Here is a 26,476-nt window from a genome sequence, read left to right as displayed (position 1 = left end):
GTGTGTGTGTGTGTGTGTGTGTGTGTGTGTGTGTGTGTGTGTGTGTGAATGTATGTGTCAGGTGTATGTGTACTTGTTTGTGCATAGGGTGCATATGCGTGTGTCCACAGGTACATCTTCAGGTCAGAGGTTGACACTGAGTATCCTCTGTTGTTACACCTTACTTTCTTTTCAATGTAGAGTTTCATACTGAACCAACAGCTCACCAGTTGGTTAGAGTGGCGGGAAAACAATCACCAAAGATCTGTCTGTGTTTGTCACCACAACAAGAGTGCGATAGATAGGTGCCACCATGATGGGCCTTTAAAAAAAAATGATTATTGTTTATTACAGTTTATTCAGTTTGTATCCTGGCTGTAGCCCCCTCCCTCATCTCCTCCCAGTTTCACTCTCCCTCACTCTTCTTCTGATATGCCCCTCTCCTAGTCCACTGATAGGGAAATTCCTCCTCCCTTACTCTGACCCTAGCCTATCAGGTCTCATCGGGACTGGCTTCATCCTCTTCCTCTGTGGCTGGCAAGGCTGCCCCCCAGGGGAGCTTTATGTGGGTGATGAGGATGGGAATTCAGGTCTTTCTATATATGCAACAGGCACTTGGAAGACTGAGCCATCTCCCAACACATCACCCAATCTCCGAGCCTCTTCCATATTTGTAGATATCTTTTCTTAGATTCTACAGCATTTGATATAGTTTTGGTTAGTATTTCATTTATTTACTGAAACATTCTCTCTCCTTGGTTTCCTTGATATTTCCTCGTTCATGCCCTTTACCTGGTGTCTTGTTTAGACTTTGATCACTTTCCCAGCACTGCAGGTACCCTGAGGTCCAGTGTTTTTACTTAAAACTCTCTCTAAGTTCAGGCACCTATAGAATTTACACTCATTCTATGATTGAATTGGGTTAGTACTGCATATTCTTTGCCTCTGGGCTGATTTCTCCTTCTGATTATAATTCTGAATTTATGATAGTATGTGCTGTTCATTTTTATCCCTCATTGTTTTTCTTCACTGGCTTAGTTATTCTCCCTAAAAATGTTTGTGGGCAGGGATAGACATATAGCTCAGTGAGATAGAGCTATCAATAATTCCATGAGCTCAGGTTTCAGCACTGTAGAAAAACAATAAACGTATCTGTGAGCTCATATTTACTATGTCTTTTTGTTTATTATTCTTTTATACAATAGATCCTGACCTAGCCTCTCCTCTATCCACTTTTCCCAGTGTCTCCTCTCTACCCCAGATCCGCTACCCCTCCGTTTCCCTTCAGAAAACTGCAGGCATCCCAGGAATGAACATGGAATAACAAGTTGCAATAAGAGCAGGCACAAAACCTCATATCAAGGCTGGATGAGGCAACCTAGGATGAGGAAAAGGGTTCTAAGAACAGTCAAAAGACTCAGAGAGACCCTCACTCCCAGGGTTAGGAGTGTGACAAAACCTAAACAACCATAAATGTATATGCAAGGACCTAGTACAGACCCATGCGGGGACAATCATTGTTGCTTTAGTCTCTCTGTGCGCCCATGAACTGTGCATAGTTGATTCTGTGGGCTGTGTTTTCTCTGGTATCCTTGACCCCTCTGGTTCTCACAATCCTTCCTCTTCCTTTTCTTTGGTGTTCCCAGAGCTCTGCCTAATGTTTGGATGTGGGTGTCTGTATCAGCTGCTAGAGGAAGCCTCACTGATGATAATCGGACTAAGCTAGATACCAATCTATGAATGTAGCAAAATATCATTAGGAATTATTCACTGACACTTTTTTTCTTGATTTAATTATTTTATTTATTTTTTGATATCCAGTACTTTATTATTAGTTACATTTTATTAATTCTGTATCCCAGCTGTATCACACTTCCTTATTCCTTCCAAATCCCATCCTACCTCCCTCATCTCCTCCCTGTCCCTTTCCAAGTCCACTGATAGGGGAGGACCTCCTCCTCTTTCATCTGACCCTGTTTTATCAGGTATCTTCAGGACTGGCTGCAAAGTCCTCCTCTGTAGTCTAGAAAGACTCTACCTAGCAGTGTATGAAAGCAGATACTAAGACTCATAACCAAACCTTTGGCAGAGTGCAGGGAATCATATGAAAGAAAGGGGAGTTAGTATGATGTGGAAAGGATAGGAGCTCCACAAGGACCAAATATATCTGGGCACAGGGGTCTTTTCTGAGACTAACACTCCACCAAGGACCATGTATGAATATAACCTAGCACCTCTGCTCGGATGTAGCCCGTGGTAGCTCAGTAACCAATTGGTTTCCATAGTAAGGGGAACAGGGACTATTTCTGACAGGAACTCAATGGCAGGTTCTTTGACCTCCCCACCCCCCAAGGGAGGAGCAGTCACTGACACTTTTTTTGACACTTTTTTTTGTGATAGTTGTACTGTAGGTCTCTGGATGACCCAGCTTTCAGCCTTATTTAAATATAAAAAGAAAGGCTCAGGTTTGTCTTATTCAGTACAGCTTTTTCTTTGGAAGCATAACAACTTGAGTTTTAACCCAAGAATCCATAACAAATGCTGGGTCTGGTGGGTCATGCTTATACTTCTTTTGCTGAGGGCTTTGGGGCCATGAGCCTAGCTTATAAGAAACTCCAGGCTAGTGATAGGTGCTGTTCTCAAAAATACGGTGTATAGTGTAATAGCCAAGGCTTTCATAAAGCCTCTCAGTGCATGTGCACATACAAGTATCCAGGACTACACACACATATTTATATATGCACAAATGTATCGCTACCACCAGCACCACTACCATAACCAGCACCACCGCCACCATCGTCATTCTAAAACCTCTAGTTACATCCTTGTCTATCATAGTATTGAATCTTCGCTCCCTTAAGATTGTAACTTCTTCGTAGTTGAAATTTAACCTCCATTTTCTGCTAAGTTAACTTTATGTCTCCTCATAGCTCCCTCTCAGAAAATCAGGCCAGAATGTTTCCAAACGCTCCTAGCCATCCCAGATACCTAAATCTTGACCAAACTCCTACTGGCACTCTATTCATCATATATTTTTCAATTCCTCTGAAATTTCTTATTTTAAGAAACTACATCTAATTCTTATACTTTCTCAGATAATCTTTCCTTCACTACCTCAGTAATCACTCACTTGTTCAGATTTCACTTATTTGCATCTTTGCTTAAAGGTCTTCCATGGTTTTCATTGGCTAAAAAATAGAGATTATCCTCTGACATTCAAGAGCTTTCCTATTTTCTCCTCCACAGAACAGCAGCAGGAGCAACAACTAAAATAACAGATACTTTGGGCTGCATTGCTTAATGTCAGTGAGGCCTGAAGATACCTCATTTCTTTCTCACATACAATATAAAGTGAGCTAAAATTCTTGTTCTGATTTCAAGATAAATATGCTGAAGTTAAGCACTTTAAGTGACTTTTTCAAAAATTTATCATTTAGACCAGATGCAGTGCAAAAAGTCTAGATTTAAGATTTTCCAAAATCCAGATCCATAGACTATTATTTTATCTGTAGTATAATGTCTTGCCTTACCATCTTCTTTATTGTATATGTGCCAGTGTTACTTGAATAGAAAGCTGCCTTATGGGAGGAAACACGTCTTCTGTTATTAGTATGTATAGAGTTATCTACTCAGACTCAGCTTCAGAGCTTCTGCCGGCTTTGATGAAATTCAAGACCAAGTTGAAGTTCATTCCAGGGAAAAAGGAACACTTCATTTCTCTTAAGGAGCTGTAGATTCAAAGCCCATCATGAATGACCTCATGTTTTGACTACTGTAAAGTGCTGTCCCATGAGTCTTCCGTGGAAAGGGTGTGATTGATCTAACATAGAAAGACCTGGCCTACAACATTGGTTTCTCAGAAGCTGGACATATACCATTTGCAAATCTCATACTGTATAAATTTAGGAGAATAAGCTCTTCGATATCCAGAATCCTTGTTACTTCTGTTATTCTTAATTTTTTAATCATCACTGATGCTTTAAAATATATGTGTTCTATATATTTCAGAAAAAAAAAACATAGCCAAAATATCTAAGAGCAGGAAACTACCCAGTTTTGAAGTCCAGCAAGCTGTTTGTATGAGCCTGATTGATCTTTGTTCTTCTCCACTTTGGGGTTGGTGTGATAAAATGAATTGGCGGGACATTTCAAGTTTAGCAGACCCACTAAAATAAGATGCTAGTAGGTGCCAAGTCTGGTGAAGTTATTTTACTTCACCTCAGTTAAAGTTACATTTCTTTCTGCACCTTCCACGTGACCTTACATATAGCTTCATAGCAGTCTGAGAGTCCTTCCTTGTCTAAAAGAGACAAACTTCCCAGTGAGTAAGACTTGACAAAACCTTTGCACTTTGCTGTGAAGTACAGTACATTCAGTAATGTATGGGGAGGATGACCTAACAATTAACCACCAGAGTCTTGTTTGCATTTGCACCTTGGAATTCAGAACCGAATTACCAACAGGTCTCAACAGCTAAATAAACTGAAAACAAAAACAAAACAACGACCATGCAAAATACAGCTAGCATTTTTCTTTACAAGTGGAGAATACTGCTGTTAAGGACTATAAATGGTCTTTGATGTTGAATTTAGATAAACTTGAGACTACTTAATATTTCATATGCCAAAATCTGGCAAAGGTTTGATACATTTGTGACTTTCTGAGTAGTTTGGGAGTGAGGCAAACTCACTTCCCAAATGCAATTTCATAAATATTCAGATGGTGGGTTATTATAGTAAATATGGAGAAATATGCAAACCATTATTATACTTCTCAATCAAATATGCTAAGCAGTGTTTTCATTCATTGTTCTGCATAAAGAAGTCCTATGTGCCAAAATGATTTCTATAAAAGATTCATGTGTGAAGTTTGATAAGTAAATTTGATTAAAAAGAAAACTCAGGAGATCAGTTGAAAAAGCAATTGCTTTAAATATAACATGGAAAAAATATTCAAATAGTAAGCTTCTCTGAATATCTTGGTCTAATTACCTCATTTGTACTCTGCTTAGGTATTCAATTGATCGTCATACTGACCTCGACAGGTTTTTCACGATTAATCCAGAAGATGGTTTTATTAAAACTACAAAACCTATAGATAGAGAGGAAACTGCCTGGCTCAACATCTCTGTCTTTGCAGCCGAAATCCGTAAGTATTCTCCTAGAGGCTTTGATTTGGCTTTACCAAATACTACTTCTTCTGACTCTAGTCTATAAAATAAAATTGCTAAGATGGGTTCTTGTTTGCTTTGTTTTAGAAATTTTTCTTGTTTTATTGAGAAAAGAATTTTCCTCAAATAAAATATCCTGATTTTACTTTTTTTTCTTCCTCTCTTTCTCTCAGTTCCATTGAGATCCACTCTCTTTTTTCTCCCATTAGAAAACAAACAGTTATCTAAGAGATAATAAAATATAATAACAAAATATAGTGCGATAAAACAAAAACTAACACATCTGACTTGGACAAAACAAACCAACAGAATAAAAAAGAGCCTATGCGAAGGCACAAGAATCAGATACTTACTCATTCACACACTTGGGAATCCCCTAAAAACAATAAACTGGAAGCCATAATAAAAACATACAGGACTTTGTGCAAACCCATTTACACCTTCCGCATGCTGCCTCTGTCTTTGTGAATTCATATGAATTTTGATCATTTTGGTTTAGAGGGTCCAGTTTTCTTGGTGTCCTCCAAGCCCTCTGGCTTTTACACTGCTTCTGCTTTCTATTTTTTCTTTTTATTTCTTTTTTCTTTTCCTGCGGGGTTCCCTGGACCCTAGGGAGATGGATTTGATACAGATATCCCTTTCAGGGCTGAGGGACCCAAGGTCTCTCAGTCTATGCATAATGCCTGGCTCTGGGTCTCTATATTTGTGCCACTCTCCTGCAAGGGGAAGTTTCTCTGATGACGCTTGAGCGAGGCTCTGATCTATGAGGATAGCAGAATGGCATTAGGAGTCATTTTGTTGTTACATTTTATCTATTTATTTATTTTTAGAGCAGTAGAATTCTGTTTTACCCTGTTTTATTTTTATTTTCTTAAGCTTTATTTTTACTTATGTATCTAGAAAGATAATTAGTCAAGTAGAAATGTTTTTATTTTTCTTTGAAGATATACTCAGAAGGATGGTGTATGAGTCAGGATTTTCTAGAGTATCAGAACCTGAAGAATTAATCCCTCTCTGTACGTATACATTGACATAGAATTTATTACATTGACTGACAGCTAATCCAAATATGACTGCCTGTAAATGAAAATGGAAAGTTTATGTAGCTGGATGTCTCATCTAGTCTCCAGAATACACCAAAATCCCAAAGATATAGGTTCTGATGCCAGTGAAGGAATGAACACGCTAGTGAGAGTGAGAGCAAGTAGGCAAGGAGAAAGAGCTTCCTTTTTCCATATACTTTAATTAGGCCACTAGCAAAAGGTGTTGTCCAGATTAAAGATAGCTCTTTCCACTTTAATGGATCTGCATTAAAGGCTTTTCTTCCTACCTTAAAGATTCTGACTAGAAGTGTGTTTTCCCATTTCAAATTACTTAAATAAGAAAAAAAAAATCTGTCAGTGTGCCCAGTTTTTTGGGTTTTAGTTAACTCCAGATGCAGTCATCTTGAGAAGCAAGAAGAGCTATCAGAGAATGGCTTACAGCCTCCAGTAGTTTACAGCTTCCGGTCATCATGTTATACTTTAAACAACAGCCTTGCACTCAAGACTCGTGGCATTTTGCATAGGTGTTAACACTTAAAACTTGAACATGATCAAATAGCAGGCTCTCACAACACATCTCATGGCTGCTGTGTTGTAACAAAGGTCCTTGAACCCATTGCGAGAGCCTCTGATTCGATAGAATCTTACTAGAGTCCAATAAATTTATATGGGTCACAAATGACCAAGTGGATTTGCTCTTGGGACCCCACTTTGAGAATCTCGATAATAAACTATTTTTTAACAGGACCAGGTTGCATTAGCAACCTCTAGAGTCATTCTTAACCAAAGCAAGAAAATGCTTTGTTATTCCCTGGTTTCAGAGTAACATTTATCCCGGAAACCCTTCCACAGAATTTCACACACTTCTCATCTGAGATAGCTTTTGTGTCAAAGAAATAAAAAAAATAAATAAAAAATCATGTATAAGGTTTTTTTTTCCCTCATCTTTGTAAGAAGTACCCAGGATAATAACTTAAAGAGAAGAGGAATTTAGTTTTATCCACAGATTCAGGGTGTCACCCCATGGTCAAACTTGCTCCATCCCTGTATGCCTGTAAGGAGCATTACTGTAGGCAATATACTACAGGGCAAGGTACTCACTTCCTGGTAGGCATGAAGCATGCCTGCATGACTTCCGCCCTCTGACTTGACCCTATTCTCTGCTTTTTCTTATTTTCTCACTAATGTCACAACATTATGAAGCCATCAATATGTACTTAATTACTCCAGAGCCCCCTGGATCTAATCATTCCACAAAGAACTAAAAACTGACTCGTAAAGATATGAGTGTGTCTGTACATTTCCTAGCCAAACCATAGTGATGCTTTTCTCAGAACTGCCCATGTGGGTGGCAGAAGCTTGTTCCCTCAGGATTAGCACAGGCTATTACACACTCTTACTTGGCATTTCCTTACTGTCTGAATTCTCTTTTCCCAGACAACAGACATCAGGAAGCTAAAGTCCTGGTGGCCATAAGGGTTCTTGATGTCAATGACAATGCTCCAAAGTTTGCTGCCCCTTATGAAGGCTTTATCTGTGAGAGCGATCAGACCAAGCCACTTTCCAATCAGGTAATGCTGGCTTCCCAAAGTCCTGGCCAAAAGCAATGATTTTAAATAGAGATTTTTGTTTGTTTGTTTGTTTGTTTTTAATAATCACCTCAAGTTACCTCCCTCTGTCCATGAATTTTTTATGCCTTGGTACTGCTTTCATGAGGTGTTAGAAATCAGACATTTTAGCCTGCTAGGAAATTCTGGATTAATGATGTTTCGATCTCATCATGATTTATTCATGAGCCGCCTTTTTCTTTCAGCCAATAGTCACAGTTAGTGCAGATGACCAGGACGACACAGCCAATGGACCAAGATTTATCTTCAGCCTACCCCCTGAAATCATTCACAACCCAAATTTCACAGTAAGAGACAACAGAGGTTTGTACCATAGTTCCTATGCATACATAGAAGTAGAAATGGAAAACAAATGCCTTTCACATTGCACAGCACAAATATTTTCACTAACATAATAATGCTTTTCTGTTGAGGAATAAACAAGGAATAATAATGCCACTTCTGCTTTAACACAGGGCCTCATTTGATACATATGAATAAGTGAATCTAATTTTATTTTCCTCTCTTTTTTTTTTTTTTTTTTTTGTATTAGCTTTGATATTCATGAAGCAGCAGGAAAACCAAGTGGGAAAGCTTACAGGGTCAATATGCAAACAACTCCATTTATCTAATATTTAAAAGAGATTGATAAACCCTTCAGGGGAAGCATGGTTTTATGAATATTGATATCAAGTAAAGCATTAAAAGAGATTAGTTCAACTTTGTAAGGCAGCATAATCTTTCACACAGAGGCCTTCCCCTCCAAAAATAGTTACCAGAAAGAGTTAAAGTGAAGCACTGTTTGTCCATTCCAGGGGGAAAAAAAAAAAGATAGCATTCAATGCAATACCTGATTCTCATTCTGTCAGTCAAGGAAGTTACAGACTTTCAGATTGTTAGAAGATGATATTTTGATTATATAGACCTAAGGTGACACAATCCGGGCACAGAATTAGTGGCAGAAAGAGGGACAAAGAGTAAGTGATCGTTTTGATTCACAGACCATACTGCTTTGCTCTGAGCATTTCTTCTCAGTGAAGATTGTATTTGTAAACCTATGAAAATGTCAGCATGTGGAAATGAAGTGAGCAATGCCATTATCCATGATGGGAAACAGAGGTAGGCCTTCTTGATGTAGGTGTTGTAATAGCCCCAAGCTGTCCATGTAAACACACGTAGGTGTGTTGCTTTCCTCATGACTAAGAACAGACTAAGAACAGAGATCTCAAGCTAAAGTAAAGGGACATTGTTAATTTCCCATCACCGTTAGGACTGCCATCAGTACCATAGTGCCAGTCGCCATGCCATGACCCTAGCACCATATTGAGATTCCTCCCCTATTGTGTTCACTCAATTTTTATTTCACCACAGGCAGGGGTTATTATTATCATTCCCATTTTACAGATGAGGAAAATGAAGCATAAAACAATTTAACAATTTGTCTAAAGATAACCATCCAAATAGAAAATAGTTAGATGCTACTGCTTTAACTTCTTTCTGTGCTGATATTAAAATGGAGCAATATTGCTATGCTACTTGGATCTGGGGGGAATGCTGACATATTTTAATATTTTGTGAACTGCCTAGAACATTTAATTATGGATCTTATAAATTAAGCATAGATCAATATGAGTTTATGAGAGAAAATGCACTAGATATTGTGACAAAGGGCTTTTCTCTCCCAATACATTACTTTCTCAAACAAACCTAGGCAAGTCATATGCAGACATGTCTCAAAGGGACCTTACAGTAATGCAAGGGATCACTTTAAAAATGACCGTACCATTTCCAAATAGCATCTTTCATTTGCATACTTTTATTTATTGACCTTAACCTAGGAATTTTCTTCCAAATTTTTGGCTTTATGTACAACAATAAGCTCATTCAAGAAACAATTGATCCAGACCTAGCACACAGGTCTATAATTGCCCATGCTCTGAAGGTTGAGACAGGAGGATTGCAAATTCAAGGACTTCCTGAACCACAGAGTGGGTTCAAGGAAAGCTTATATAACTTAATAAGAATCTGTTTAGTTAAAATAAAATTAACTAAAAGGTCTTGAGATATAGCTGACCCTTAGAGTGTTTACATGCTATGCAAAAGGCACTAAGTTCAATGGTTCAATCCACAGTACAGAAGATGATGTGGAGACACACACACACACAGAGAGAGAGAGAGAGAGAGAGAAAGAGAAAGAGAGAGAGAGAGGAATGATTTTGGAAAATACTATGTAGGCAGGAGTTTTTAGTAAAGGTGACAAATATTCAGTTGGCACAGAGACTACTATAGCAACTCACTTTTGATAAGATGTTTCTTCAGTATGGAGAGACTGGAGTGCAGATGAGAACCTAATATAATGTGTACTTAGCTAAGTTGAGAGAGGTATACATAGAGATTTTGTGAGGCTTTCTAAGATATCTGTATGTCTGTATCTTAGTACAAGAGAATCCTTGCCTTTACTATTACCACTTTCCATCTTTCCCATACTACTCTGGATTGACAGCTCGTTTTGTTTTTGCCTTTCAGTATTAACGTCAGTTTTCACTCACCTTTTGTCAGCAGTGAGGAGTCGTGATCAGTTGTCCAGAAATCTCTGGGGAATTTCACGTTTGTTATGTCTCTGATGCTTTTATGGTCTCTTTTCTCAAATATTTGTGCTCATATTTTTATCTCTGTGTTGATATAATCCTCAAATTACATTTGAAGTCTAATGCCTCACTCTATTCCCAGCAAGATCTGCATTTATAGTGTGTCTCCTGCAAACAGCAGGCTATTCTAGGCTTTGCTTGGTAGGCTGGTTTAGCTTCATCACCTGCTTGGTCTCTCTCTCTTTTTTTTTCCAATGTGAAATCATATTTTGTCTCCATTACCCTCTGTAAATACTGTACTGTGGCATATTGTTCTCCAGAGGTTTATGAGTATTTTATTTTGCGACAGTACCTTGTGAATGCCATCTATAATTTCACAGAGATTATATTACCACCAATGAGCCTGGCAAGCATGCAATCCTTCTCTCCTGCCCTCTCTTTTAGGAGACTAATCCTACTGTTGAGCTATACCGTTGCAGAGAATTGCTACTTCTTAAGAAAAATTACTTTATTAACTATGGCAAACAGTTAATGAAAACTCCCATGTTTAGTGCTATTACAGAACCTTAAAGCAAATACAGTTCTATAATTATCATTTAATAGAGTTTCTTTCTGCTGGCTCCTAAAAGTAATTACATATTGAAGTAATCCAAAAGGAATAATCACATTCCATATCCTATTAATAGCCTACTGAGTTACCGAATTTCTCGGCAGAGACTATTTTCCAGAGAAAACACGAGATAATGGTTTGGTGCATGCTGAGTACAAGTTACTTTCTCCTTGAGTGTTTACTTCCATTATGCCATGTAAATAATCACTATTGTGTTTGCCAAAAAGTCATCCTAAGCATCTTTAGAAACACAAGAGGGAAAGCATCTTAATACAAATCAGCCTTTTATTTCATCTTACCCCATCCTGCAATCTCAGCTTCAAAGCTGGATCAGCAGGTATCGAGAAAGTAGAACAGGAATGGTACTTCAACATGTAAGTCCATCCTCAGCTGTTAATGCTAGAATGGAGTTGTTTGGGCAGATAATGAGCCAGTCCACTGAGGCGTTGTCATGCATTTGCTTTGAAAACAACAGACTTATGACATTTCTAAAAACACAAGAAATGCATAATGGATAAGAAATGTACAAGGATGAAAAAGACAGGGAATAATCCCTCTCATCTAGCCGGCTCTTCACTGGCTTATAAACTCTTTTCAGATCCAGTTTCACCCAATTCTTTTTTTTTTTTTTAATTTTATTTTTCTTTTTAGTTACATTTTGTTAACTCTGTGTCCCAGCTGTATCCTGCTCCCTCATTCCCTCCCCAACCCCACACTCCCTCCCTGGTCTCCTCCCTGCCCCTTTCCAAGTCCACTGATAGGGGAGGACCTCCTCCCCTTTCATTTGACCCTTTTTTATCAGGTATCTTCAGGGCTGGCTTCAAAGTCGTCCTCTGTGGCCTAACAGGACTGCTCCCAATTCTTTAAAGAGCCTATGAGGATATGTTGTATGTCTGTAATCACAATTTGAATTGAGGCAAGAACATGAATTACCAAAAAGCAGTGATCTGTCCAAGGTCATACTCCCAGTCAGTCATGAAATTAAGTCTAAATATTTGGAAGTTATTGTTTGGTGCATGTGATAGGCTGGAAATTATGTAGAAAACCATGGTATTTTGGAGTTAATTCTCGTCCATGTTTGTTTACTCCATAGTTAAATAAGAACCTTAAAAAAAAAAAAAAGAATTGCAGTTCTGTACATCAGTCTAGGATCCAAAAAATGCATGAAGAGAAAATACAAAAAAAGACTTTGATTTTCATTTCACAATCATAGCCATGATAATTGTAGTTAAATATATTTGCAAAAACTTTTATGATGTTTTTCTGTTGCATAATTAATACTTATCCTTTGTAGAGAAATTATAAAACATACACAGCAGAAATAAGATTAAATATAACAAGATGGTGTATTCTCAAAAGCAATCACTGTTGTTTTGAATTTCCTTCTAGCTGTTTCCTTTTTATTTTTAAAATAAAAAAAACCTTAAACAATATATCTATTTTTCACTCGGCATGTCATATATTTCTATCTGCTTCAGAATGCTGATGTCAATGCCTTCTAGCTATGATCGTGTTCACTAAAGAACATTTAGCTATTGTCTTTTCTGCAATTTTTACTTTATTATTATTAATTAAAATGTATTTATTTTGTATTCCAGTGTAGCCCTTTCCCTCATCTCCTCTCAGTCCTACCCTTCCTCCTCCCCCGCTCAAGTTCCTCCCCTAATCCACTGATAGGGGAAGTCCTTCTCTCCTACTGTCTGACCCTACCTTATCAGGTCTCATTAGGAAAGTCTGGATCCTCTTTTCTCTGTGTCCTAGTAAGGCCACCTCTCCAGGGCTAGTTGATCAAAGGGCAGGCAATGTAGTTCATGCCAGTGACTGCCCCTACTCCCCTTACTAGGGAACTCTCATGGACACTGAGCTGCCCATTAGCTACTTCTGAACAGGAGGTCTAAATCCTTTCCACACATGGTCCTTGGTTGATTCATCAGTCACTGCAGGATGCCCTGGGCCCATATTTTTTGCCTCTGTATGTTGGTCTCCTTGTAGAGCTCCTGTCCCCTCCAGGTATTTCTATCTCCCTCTTCTGCTAAGATTCCCTGCACTTTGCCCAGAGTTTGGGTATGAGTCTCAGCATCTGCTTTGATACTGTGCTGGGCAGTCTTTCAGAAGCCCTCTGTGGAAGGCTCCTGGTCTGTTCCCTGTCTTCTTCTAAATTTATTGCTTTTTCACAACGGTGACGGTTATATGACTAACTCTGTTAGGACAAACTCTTAGGATATATTGAGTAGATCAAAAACTTATTTTTTAAAGTTTGTTTTTTTTTTCATGTAACATACTTAGATTTATCATAATAAACTGCTGGAAATGTTTCACTGATTTGTGAAAGCATGAGGAAAGTCACTTCAATCTGACTTTCTCATATACACACTAATCTCACATAGCATCACTTTTAGTCATTAACTGACAAATAAAATAGAAATATTATTTCATGATTCCAGTTCCTTTCATCATTTGTGAAATGTATACACATTGCCATCAGTTTCATTTTTACTCTATTAAAATTTAATTTTTAAATAGTTGTTTATGTATATGGAAATGTTTTGCCTGCAGAGGCCAGAGATGTGCTCTTCTGCTTGAGCTACAGTTACAGGTGGTTAGGAGCTGCCTGATGTGGGTGCTGGGAACAAATCTTAGTTCCTCTGCAAGAACAGTACATACTGTTTATCTGTGCATACTGGGTCATCTCTCAGCAATAAACAGCTCACCCTCACCTCACCTTCATTCCTACAAGTTGGCCATTCACATTTCTACGTCTTAAACCATCTATAGTAAGATGTGGTGTCCTCTTCTGGCCTGCAGACATGAAGGTAGAAACTGTTTAAACAATAAATAAATAAATATTTTTAAAAAATTAACAACATTATTCACCTTTTTCTTTTCTTCTTTCTGTGTCTGCTTTAAATTTCAGCCTTTTATTTATGGCATATTATGTGTCCTTTTGTTTGTCAGTCATTTCATAAATTTCGCTCGTGACTGGCCATGTCCAAGAACATTTTACCATCATCATTATTATCTCTTGCATCATGTATGGTAGAAACTGGGGGATTTTTACTTTTTCCATTCTACTGATTAACTCCATTGCTAGTGTACTGTTTTCCTTAATGGTTGTGAGTAAACAAAGTCAATGGGTATCTTAGATACATTCTTTCCAAGTTCCCTCTGGCCACTGTCTTAACCAATTGGCATAATCTCTTTAGATGTCTTATATGTCTCTAAAAGTTGGTGTTCCACTGAGTTCATGGTTCCTATTCTTGTGTTTATGTATAAAGTACTTACATAGTACATTTTTTCTGAATTTTTGCACTCCTCCAGTATGAAGAAAATTGAATAACTGTCTTAAATTAGTGTAGCATAAAAAAGGTAAAAAAAACTGTAACTATTCATGTCCTGTCAATGCCAACAGTCAATGAACACATGGATGTCTCATAGGTAGCTACACACAGGCAATTATTGTTACCATGTTTCTTTTATGGTGTTTTTAATTTTGTAGCTCCTCCAGAACAATCTCCCACCCCAGGAGTGCACAGCTTCTTGTTTCTTCTGGAAACAATTGCTGCCATCAGTCTTAAGTCATCTTTTATATTGGTACTTAAAGGCAATTTTCTTTAGAATTTACCTTATTTTAGCTTTCCCTTCAATATCAAATACTGTTAAAATAAAAGATTTAATCTGGTTTTTGCACAGTTTTCAAAGGCTGCATGTGCCTGTGGTTTTATGAAAATGCTATGGGAAGAGAAGTCTGCATGTGTGTTTGATTCCTTTTCTGTCTCTCTGAAACAAAGATCTTAGATTGTCTTTTTTTTAAAGATTTATTTGTTTTATCCATATGAGTCTCTGAGTGCATGTACAACTGCAGAGTAAGCATAGCAGTGTGGATAGTTGTGAGTCACCAGGTGGCTGCTGAGAATTGAACTCAGGACCTATGGAACAGCAGACAGGGCTCTTAACCACTGAGCCATCTCTCCAGTCCCAAGATCTTAGATTGTTCAGTTTGTTTGTTTTTGTTTCTTCGTTTTGTTGATTTCTAGAACCTGAGACCCTCTGGTTTTTCATCTATAATGGAATTCCCTTAATTTATCATCTGTGTTAGAAGAACTTGATAAAGGGAAACTGGCTCAATTGGCATACAGCCATATACTATTCAAAGATAAGCTGTGGACACAAGAAATACAGTAAAAGTTAGAGAATGTAAATAAAGTTTCTATGTGTATTTTCATGTTATCTTGAAAAATGTTTCTTTGTTTCTCAGTTTTTTTATAAAAGGGGAGGGGTTAAGTAGAAATTTTGAATAATGGTTAGGGAAATTGTATGTAAAAGCAGTAAGGTGTGGCATTTACCCAAATTAAAAGCTCAATAAAGGTTGCCCAGTTGACTTCAGTCTTAACAGTAATAAAGGGATAATATGATTAAAAGGCAAAACAGTAACTAAGAGGAGTATCTGTAGCTGGATGTAGTGTTTCATGCGTGTAACTCCAGCCTTTAGGAGGCCGAGGCAATTGAAGCATCTAGGCCATCTTGGGCAGCAGAGCAACAAAAGAAAAGAAGAAAAGAAAAGAAAAGAAAAAAAGAAAAGAGCTAACGTGTACAATCTAGATAAATGTGGCGTAGGGCAGATTGGGTTTGAAAGTAAGTCATGTGAGAAGATAGAGTGGAAATTAGTTTTATACTAGTGAATCAGTAAAATAACAGCATAAAAATGCCAGATCGTTTAGAGTAGCCTGGCAGGAGCTGGGCAGATGACAAAGTGGATATGAATACTTGCTGTACAAGAAAAGAACCTGAGTCTGAGTCCTCAGCAAGTACGTAAAAGAGCTTGAGATGCTCTTGTCTTCCTGTAAACACAGTGCTGCAGGACCGAGAGGCTAAGACCCTGGGAACTTGTGCGTTGGCCAGCCTAGCTAGAAGAGAAATCCTTTAGGTTTAATGAGGAGTTATGACTCAGGGGAATAAACTGGCAAATGGTAGGATAACACCACCTGCATCTTCTACTAACCTGTGCAGGCATGCAAGCAACCCTAAACCAAAAGCAGGCTTACAGAAACACATACCACCTCTACCTCATCCCCTTAGAGTCACGCAAACAAAGACACATACTCTACAGCCATGCACACACAGGTGCACACACACACACTTACAGTCATGCACACAGACACGCTCTCATTGAAACACACACACCAAACCATCCTACATACCTGTAGAGTCATGTACACACAGGCACACACCCCTACAATCATGCACTCACAGGCACATTCACATACAACCCACACCCAGTTTAAAAAAAAAAAAGTTGTTGAACCACATGTAATCATTTGTTCAACCAACAATGCACAGACCACTACAGACACACAGGGGTCAACAAAACAATGAAACAAATCTCCTGAACCCTGTTTTGTGGACGCCATAAGCATTTAGTTTATTGTGGTCTGGGAATACAAATTCTCCACAGCTAGAAGGATAGCCCCTGGTGTATTTTTAAAAGGTCAAGAAAATGAGAAAGTATATAGGGCCAAAAAGCTCATCTTCGAACACTAGTGACACACATGTGTACACTACAGACTTCGCATTTTTAATTTCTAATATTTAAGACGTTCAGACCAATAATGGCAATCAGGTTGGTGCACCAAATTAAGGAAAATTATTTAAAATTCAGAAATTTAAATGAGCATAAAATTATTCTGTAAAATTAAACTTTCTAATGTTATTTTTGTAATTGTGTAGCAGACTGCTTTCTAAAATTATTAAAGCTTAAAACTTCCCAAAGACTCTTGGGTCACATACATCCTCTCTCTTTATACATATGCACACATACGCATATACATATATATGTATACATAATATACATATATGTGTGTATACTTATATATGTGTATATATGTATATGTATGTATGCATGCATGTATACACATACTTATTATGTATGCATGTATAAGTGTATTATGATAGAGCTTTGCCTGTCCTAAGGAAGCTGGAGCCCAATAGAAAGTAAAAAATATTGAATCTGCTAGTGACTTGATAATGATGTCCCAGTCCTTTGTTGCCATGCTTCCTTTGTTCACATTTTAACATGCAAGGACAATGCCCATTTCAGGGAATGCATTTCAGATTATCCTGATTTGCTATCCAGTGCAGCCCAACATCAAGCACTATTTCTCCACTATAATTTTCCCATTTACTGTCATATTTTATGTCTCTCTCCATCTTGCACTCATCATCACACGTATATTAGCATACCAACCTGGTGCCATGGAGACCATCATCTTTAAGAAATTTTGGATTTTGTTAGTATACTGAAAAACTGTGCAGGTAAAAGCACCATGTAATTAACAGTCCATGTTTTAGACAGAAAATTTTGAAACCTGAATTTATTTTCTCTATTTATAGAAACACTACAATCTGTGCATGACATATACTAGCAAACAATGGTAACATTTGCAAAGTTTTGCCTAAGTGGGAAGAAAGTTTTTTTATTAAATTTTATTTTTTAATATTAATTACAGTTTATTCACTTTGTATCCCAGCTGTATTTCCCTACCTCATTACCTCCCAATCATACCCTCCCTTTCTCATCTCCTCTCCTGCACGTCTCCAAGTCCAATGATAGGGAAGGTCCTCCTCCCCTTCCATCTCACCCTAGCTTGTCTGGTCTCATCAGGACTTGCTACGCTGTCCTCTTCTGTGACCTGGCAAGGTTGGTACCCCCTCATGCGGAAGTGATCAAAGAGCCAGTCACTGAGTTCATGTCAGAGAGAGTCTCTGCTTCCCTTACTAGGGAAACCCACTTGGATACTGAGCTGTCACGGGCTACATCTGAGTAAGGGTTCTAGATTATATCCATGAATGGTCCTTGGTTGAAGTATCAGTTTCAGAAAAGACCCTTGTGGCCAGATTGTTTGGTTCTCTTGCTCTCCTTGTGGAGCTCCTGTCATCTCCAGTTCCCACTATCTCCCCCTTCTTTCATAGGATTCCCTGCACTCTGCCAAAAGTTTAGTTAAGAGTCTCAGCATCTGCTTTGAACATAGTAGAACTGGTTATCTACCTGCACTTAAAGTTGAAAAAAGTGAGCATTGGAATGAAAAGCCAAGCTGTTTTAAAAACATTTTCTTATCCTGGAAAAATAGATAGCCTAGAACTGAAGCACAAACCAGTCTCCTGCTTATGAAGTGTAAGCACTTCCGTGTAGGCAGTTGCATTTGAAGCTTTCGTGATATTTCCAAGAATTCACTTTAATATCCTTGCCAATGAGTTTCTTATTCTCATTAGTCTCCTACTAAAAAAGAAGGATTTCCAGAAAAGAATTAATATTTTCCTGGCAGGCTCAACAGGCCGACACCATACTGAAGTACTTTTGTGAATGGAAGCAACATTAATCCTAAATATATTAATTTCATGTATAAAATCAGATACCAAATATGGAGAAGATTTGAGATGTGAACTACTTCCATTTGAGCCTTAAAACTGACTGTTTTTTTCTCTTTACAGACTTTTCATAAATAGGAAAAGAATCTGGGAAGTCTCAAACTGGAACATTTAAAATTAATTCAATATTCATCTTTTTATGGTTCCTCTTAGTTACCATGTAGAAATATATCCTTTCCTGTTAATATGCGCAGATTTAACCTCTTCTTGTTCTTTTATAAATCCAACCTAAGGACATTTCTGATGAAAAGTGTACATGGTCATTCTTAGAATGCAGCACTTGTTCCCAGAAAGGTGTTTAACTATTGCTTGTGTCTTTCCCCACAAGTGCATTTAGAACTGATTTTCATTTGTTTCTGGTCATACTGTCTGTTTCTGACCATGTTGTGAATGTATCATAAGAAATATCATCATGGGCTCTGGTGCTCAGAAGTGATCATCTGTGAAAAGATCAGACTCCTGTGGGAGGTGGGCAATGTGCACGCTAAAATACTTTATGGATTCAAGCAACTTGTATCATTTCAGTGTTAGGTCAGTTTGGTAGATGAGTCTCCTGTCTGTGACCATCACCCTTTATTAAGGCCCATGGATGGATTTGGCATTGTGCACTAAGTTTCTGGTTGGCAGATTCAGTGGTTCAATCAATGGAGTATATGTCATTATTTAGTTCTAGTAATATCTCATGAGGAATATAAATAGATCTCCTGCTTTTAAAGATGAGTAAGTGAGGCTTTAGTTAGGAGAAAAAACAGAAACAAAACCAAAAAGATTCATCTTTGAAACCTGCAATTAGTTTTTCTGGAAAACTCAAAGCCTATTTCTTTCCTCTCTCCTGAATCGAAACTTATCTCTGTGTGCATAAACATTCTTTACTAGAAGAGATTTAAAATGAAGCTCTCAGGATCCTGCTGCTGTATCACTCAGAGACTGGAGCTGATTCAGCCAACCTAGAACTCTGATGAGCTTTTCTGCAATATCAGTGTTTCTGAGAGCAGCTGGAATTACATGGGATGACACATCTTGGATTCACATGCTGCTGATGTTTTCAGAAGTGTTTTACGCTAGTGTTTGAGTTTCAGTTGCTCCCCTGTAGAAGCCTGACTTCTGTGTTCTGAAGAGGCAAGCTTGTGTGGATGGGTTGTTGAAAATAGATTTTAAGTTATGCACTTCAAAACTTTATAAAAACAAAAGGATAACATGCTCATTTCATATTATCTTCAGCTATTCTGTCATGGTACCAGAGTAGAACCTGCATTGCTAAGCTAACTCAAGGTCCACTGTGAAGATCACCCATATTACAGTTGTTCTGACCAAAATATTTTATTAATTTGCTTATGTTCATGAACTTTTAATATTGATTTTGTTCATAATGTCTATAATAATATTTCAAGACATTAAGCTTGAGTAAATATTGTAATTTTTTAGTTGTGAGAGTTTTACTTGAACACAGAAAACCAGAAATGAGACAATGTCTTTAAATAATTTACTTTAGACATATGCATTTAATTACTAAGTGAGGGATAATGATGTTACGCTGAACAGAAGAGCATCATCGGGAGAATAACTTCTCTTTGTCTAGTTTACTTTCCATCATATTTTAAGTAGTATGTATGATTTTTCTCCAATGACAAAAGCAGGGTATACCAATAACACAAAACCCACAAGTTGTTGAAATAAAAGAAGCAGTGCCTTGACTAGGTTGAGATTTTGGCAGTGCAAAGGCTAAGAAAACATTATCATAAGATTGCCAAAGTCAGTAAGTAAATATGGCCCACCTTCAGCATTACTCAGACTGTGTGTTCAACCTTATATAAGACCCGATCTACCAAATAGGCCAAAGATAGATAGATAGATAGATAGATAGATAGATAGATAGATAGATAGATAGATAGATAGATAGATTGTGTGTGTGTTTATAACAAAAATATTTATTTTATTTTTGGTTTCATGGTTTTTTTCTTCTGTAGGAACAAATTTATGGCCTATCAACCTATTTTAAGCTTGCCAGGTAGTAGCATTCCCTTTGTTATAAGTTATTGCTTCTCAACCTGCAAATGGACAGGCCATACCCACAGATCAAGGTGATCGAGCATGTGAAATTTCCACTTTATTTTTTTATGCTTTTCTTCTTTTTTAATTTTATTTTTTTTCTTATCAGTTACATTTTATTAACTCTGTATCCCAGCTGTATCCAGCTCCCTCATTCCCTCCCACTCCCACCCTTTTTAACCAATGTTTTCCCACTATGTAATATATCCTGTATTTGGTTGTTGCCTGTAGAGTGAACATGATGAGGAAGCATTGGGGAATATAAGTTATAAAACATGAAGAAATATGAAAGCCAACATCTGGAATTTTGGTTAAACTTTTCCCAGGATCTAGTTTCACTGTTTGCTCAGCAAATATTTATTAAATGTCTGCTGTGTGTCTGACAGTAAAAAGCCTGCGGTGAATCAGATAAAATCCCATACTCTCTAGAAATCCCCAATCTCATTGAGGTCAAATTGGTTATGTCAACAAATCCTCAGAGATATGTAGAATATGTACTTCTAAGGAAAGAGGAATATATACTGTGATAAGTCACAATGGACTGGGGTAGCAGACAGGTTCAGGAGGGATTTTTAAGGGATGGCTTCCATGGAAATACGTACTATAGAAATAGGAATATACAGTGTGATGAGTCACAATGGACATGGGTAATGGAGAAGTCCAGGAGGCATCATTAAGGGATGAATTTGGGGTGTATTTTTGAGCCAGATGTCCAACTTTCATGATTTAAAACCAGCTATCTGAGGCAAGAAAAGTCGAGGCAGGTGGGAAAGAAATGAGTGCTTGGAACACAGGTAATTTCTTCATAGTGGGCTTAACTGGTTCATTCGGGAGGTAAAAGCATGTTAACTTGGAAACATGATTAAGTCTAGATAAAGAAAACAGTGTTTTTTGCAGGCTTGGACTGTGCAACATGAATGAGCTGAACTGCTGAATCAGGACTGGGTATCATGCTTAATGAATTAGTTGCTGATGTTTGTTTGGGTTTCAGAGAAACTCATTTGCAAGGTTAATCAAGTATTTACACTTTATTGAAGAATGTTCCCTAGGGCACATGAGTGGATTTGTGAATTGGGTGAAGCTTGAGGAAGGATGTGGAATTTCCTTAGAAAATACAAACACAAACCAAGAAAGGACAAACCTTAAAAAACCAATTTCTCCATTTTCCAATCCCTCCAAAAAAATAGGGATAATTCTGTGATCCTATCATGCTTTGTCCATGGCCACTATAAACATCTAGAAGAATGAACAAGTGAGAAGGGTTCTAACTTTGGCTTTGGTAATAAGAAAACATGTCTTCAATGTCTGCAAGCTGTAGTGACTGTGACTGGTATGGTCCTGTGATGAAAACAGACCCTGTCTCTCTTCCCCAAACAGATAACACGGCAGGTGTATATGCCCGACGTGGAGGGTTCAGTCGACAGAAGCAGGACATTTACCTCCTGCCCATTGTGATCAGTGATGGTGGCATCCCGCCTATGAGTAGCACCAATACCCTCACTATCAAAGTCTGTGGGTGTGACGTGAATGGGGCACTGTTGTCCTGTAATGCTGAGGCCTACATCCTGAATGCTGGCCTGAGCACTGGAGCACTCATTGCCATCCTTGCCTGCATCGTCATTCTTCTAGGTAAGGAGAGCTGTGGTACATGGCATAACCAATGACCATCCTTCAGCAAATTTACCCAGTGCATGATGGTTACAAGGATGGTATTGTGTGCATTCACGTAGTTTAAAACAAACTACAAGGTGTGATACTTCTCTTGAACTCTATTGCACAGTGGGTTGAGGATGTGAATTGGAAAATTTTGCCAGAAGAGGCTGAGGAAGCTCATGATGTGTAGTTTACAGGGTATCATAGGACTATAGGGCAGATGCCATCTCTGAGATAGAGGGACAGTTCAGACAGTTTTGTAGCTGAAATGTAGGCAGAAACGTGGGGAATGAGGGAGATTTCTCTTAAAAAGTAAAAATAAAAATGGGGAGTGGCATGCATGTAGAAAGGGGAGGGAGGGTGGGATCAGGAGGGGAGGAGGGAGGGGCTTATGGGGAGATACAAAATGAATAAAGTGTAATTAATAAAAAATTTAAAAAAAAAGAATACTACATTAAGAAGATAAAATTAAAGACTCCTGTGCCAGAAAAAAAAAAAATGGATGGAGAAAGATTAGGGGCAGTGAAGCTGAAAAGAGTAACTATTGCTGTGATAGATGGATGAAGAGGCATCTCAGCCAGCACAAGCTGAACTGTGACATTCTAATTATCATATGCAACATCCAATCTGCAATGTCTTGGCTTACGGTGATGCCTATGAGCTTCTACTGCAGTTGCTAGTGGGGTAGGATTCATCATCTACAGAACCATTAGACTTCAAACCAAGGCATCTGATGTCAAGTATACATCTCCTATGGAAGGAATGTATAGGACGACCTCCATAGGAAGGAGGTAGCGAGGTTGGTTCAACAGTTACTGGGTGAGATCTGGGAGTCAGACCCTACAGGAAATCCTGAGAGATAGAGAAAGATGTGTTCAAAATTTGTATGTTGATGAATTCACAGAGTCTCAGGAAGGAATTCACAATCAAACAAGCATACTATGCTTGGGAAATAAGGTATTATGGACATGGGTTACAGAATGTCTGACATTACTCAAGAATGTCAGACACATAATCCTAGAAGACATGAATAAACTCTGGAAGCAGATTTTTATAGGTAATAAAAGAGTCTGGATAGGTGTTCCAAACAAGATATAAGGATCTCTCAAGAATTAATGCAGAAGGGAGAGAGAGATGTATAAACCCATATATAATAATAAATGTTATGATGTCATGGAGCACGAACCCTGTTTCATATCTCTTATGGGATATCAAAAATTGTTCCCTAAATGAATGACAAAAACAAAAACAAACCCAAACATAAACCACCAACAACAAAACAAACACACTAGTTAGCCAAACAAAAATACAATGTGAAAAAGAAGGGCTTGAGAAGATGAATATGCTGTAGACAAGTCATGGGGTGCTGAGGACCTTGTAAAATCTGAGTTAAGTGCAGTTTTTCCTCCCTGTATCTCAGAACTATGTGAACTCAAAGACACTCTCACTTCATTTGCCAAATGCAGCTGCAAGCCTTGGTTTCAGTCTTGCTGAGTGTGTGGGAGAGTCTTCAAACAAAAGATTGTAGGAAGTCTCTTGGGGAGGGTGGGGAGGACATGGAATCAATAAAGGATTAAGACGTGTCTAGTGTTCCTTATAAAAGATTGCTTGTTCTGCCAAGTGCCCAACCCTAATGGAATACCTCTCCTTGAAAATACAAGATTGTTTCACCTGTGCATTTAAACATCACTATGTTTTTTATGTTCAAATAAGAAATATATTTATCTTGTGAAGGTTTTTATAGTTTTCCCCTCTCTCAACCTTATGATAAGGTTCACTTTTTTATTATAGAGTAAGGCTTTGGGGCAGGAGCTGCACATTTCTGTCTCAAAAAGTTAGGTCCTGAGTTCTCTTAATATTCTAATATTAAATTTGGGAGAGCCAGTTATACTCATTTATAAGAAGAAAAGGCATACGTCTCTTCCAAGAAACAGTAATCCCCAGTGTTCCTTAAGAGGACTCTCAAATAGCATTAGGATTCATTGGCAGAACACTGAGGATGTTCCAACCTGTCAGGTCACAGGGCATGATACTCTCAGAGTGGGTGGTACAAAGACAGGTCAGTGTGGCACTCTTTGGAAGTTCTGTAATGGCTTTCACTTTCTCACCATTTCTAGTTCTGAAGTAGAAACTGTCTGGGATGAGTAACCAGGGAGGCTGGGTTTCACATTTGCTGACTTGTACTCTCTTTTCCTACAGTTATTGTTGTATTGTTTGTGACTCTGAGGAGGCAAAAGAAAGAACCACTCATTGTGTTTGAGGAAGAGGATGTCCGTGAGAACATCATAACCTACGATGATGAAGGAGGTGGTGAGGAAGACACTGAAGCCTTCGACATAGCCACCCTGCAGAATCCTGATGGTATCAATGGATTTATTCCTCGCAAAGACATCAAACCTGAGTATCAGTACATGCCTAGACCTGGGTTGCGACCAGCACCCAACAGTGTGGATGTGGATGACTTCATCAACACAAGAATACAGGAGGCAGATAATGATCCCACGGCCCCTCCCTATGACTCGATCCAAATCTATGGTTATGAGGGCAGGGGTTCCGTGGCTGGCTCCTTGAGCTCTTTGGAGTCTGCCACCACAGATTCAGACCTGGACTACGACTATCTACAGAACTGGGGACCTCGTTTTAAGAAACTAGCAGACTTGTATGGCTCCAAAGACACTTTTGATGATGACTCTTAACAATAATGATAAAAATTTGGCCTTAAGAACTGTGTCTGGCATTCTCAAGAATCTAGAAGATGTGTAAACAGGTATTTTTTTAAATCAAGGAAAGGCTCATTTAAAACAAGCAGAGTTTTACAGAGAGGAAACATTTAATAAAATTGCAAGGACATCAAAGTGGAAAATACTGTGAAGTACCTTTTCCCAGTAAAAAAGCAAATATTGAAGTTGTTTATCAACTTCAGTAGAGAAAAACCATTTGGCACACAACATATTTAAATGAAGGAAAAGTCAACGGTGAACTTACAATGAAGGGAAATCGTCTATGTGTATGAACATCTAAGTCTCTCTTATTTTATTTTTTAATTTGTCAAAGAAGCTTCCACAAAATTAGAAAGGAAAACAGTTCTGAGCTGTAATTTCGCCTTAAACTATGGACACTCTATCTGTAGTGCATTTTTAAACTTGAAATATATAATATCCAGCCAGCTTAAACCCATACAATGTATGAACAATACAATGTACAATTATGTCTCTTGAGCATCAATCTTGTTACTGCTGATCCTTGTAAATCTTTTTGCTTCTACTTTCATCCTAAACTAATACGTGCCAGATATAACTGTCTTGTTTCAGTGAGGAGCACCCTATTTCTATGTCATTTTTAATGTATCTATTTGTACAATTTTAAAGTTCTTATTTTAGTATACATACAAATATCAGTATTCTGACATGTACGAAATGTTACAGCATCACACTTATATTTTATGAACATTGTACTGTTGCTTTAATATGAGCTTCAATATATGAAGCAACCTTTGAAATAAAAAAAAGATTCTTTTTTAATTCTGGGTTTGATTCTTAACATTGAACAAATAAGGGTTTCTAATGATCCTTTTATATTTCTAATTTTATTGTGATCTTTTAATAACCCTATTTATGATCTGTTATAGTCTGCTGCTCTTATTGTTTATTTAAATCAAATATGTTTGAGTTTTTTAAAGATAAGGTTCTGTAACTTCATGTAAATTATTTTTTGTATGTTCTGGATTTACATCCTGGCTTTTCCTCAGTGTATCTTCTAAAAAAGGACATTAGGGATCTAGACTAGCCTATGATTAGCCTATGATTTTACAATATGTTATATAATATGCATTTAACCTGTGAACTCATAGTTATGAGAGACAAATTCAAGAGCATTGTCAGACCTCTTGATGTTCTAGATATAGACTTGATGCCCTACCTTGACCATTGTGGAGTTCGAGGAGTGAATAGTCAAAACCAACATGACTCTGGTTTTCCTTATGTAATTTTTATGAGGATAAAGTGAGAGTGACAATTGAAAGTGCTCGTTTTTCCTACTGTAAGTTTATTTTGTCTTAAAATTATTTAAATTTCAAGGCTTGATGAGAAAAAGGGCAATTCACTTTCAAACCTTTATTTTAGAAGATGCTTTTAGGCACTCACAATGAGATCAGGGACCATGTTGAACATAAAGGGTTGATGCCATTTGATCTGTGATTATGCTGCACTCACCTGCAGTCGCCGCTAGTTTCCTGGGAATTGGAACTTCAGTGGAGGGCATTTCACTTGTACAGAGGACCAAAGGTCCAGACAAAGCAATACTTGGGAAGACACCCTACAGAGTCTCACTGCAAACGTTTCCCTCGTTTTCTTGAA

At 37.9% G+C, this 26,476-nt stretch overlaps 1 protein-coding gene across 3 annotated transcripts in view; it reads left to right on the top strand.

Annotated features, from left to right (window-relative positions):
- Cdh11 (cadherin 11) overlaps window positions 1–25,624 on the top strand; it is a 160,981-nt gene extending 135,357 nt beyond the window's left edge. For all 3 annotated transcript variants that reach the window (XM_055621406.1, XM_055621407.1, XM_055621408.1), the window contains 5 exons: window positions 4,991–5,127; window positions 7,630–7,763; window positions 8,006–8,123; window positions 21,846–22,097; window positions 24,321–25,624. In XM_055621406.1, the coding sequence (XP_055477381.1) occupies window positions 4,991–5,127; window positions 7,630–7,763; window positions 8,006–8,123; window positions 21,846–22,097; window positions 24,321–24,817 (1,138 nt within the window). In that variant the 3' untranslated portion in view covers window positions 24,818–25,624. The remainder of the gene's footprint in view (window positions 1–4,990; window positions 5,128–7,629; window positions 7,764–8,005; window positions 8,124–21,845; window positions 22,098–24,320) is intronic.
- The last annotated feature ends 852 nt before the right edge of the window (window positions 25,625–26,476 follow it).

This window comes from Psammomys obesus, unplaced genomic scaffold (assembly GCF_907164565.1).
Source record: "Psammomys obesus unplaced genomic scaffold, mPsaObe1.curated_primary_1811, whole genome shotgun sequence".
NCBI classification, from domain to species: Eukaryota; Metazoa; Chordata; class Mammalia; order Rodentia; family Muridae; genus Psammomys; species Psammomys obesus.
The sequence above is the reverse complement of the archived record's forward strand: the minus strand, read 5'-3'. Positions and strand labels throughout refer to the sequence as shown.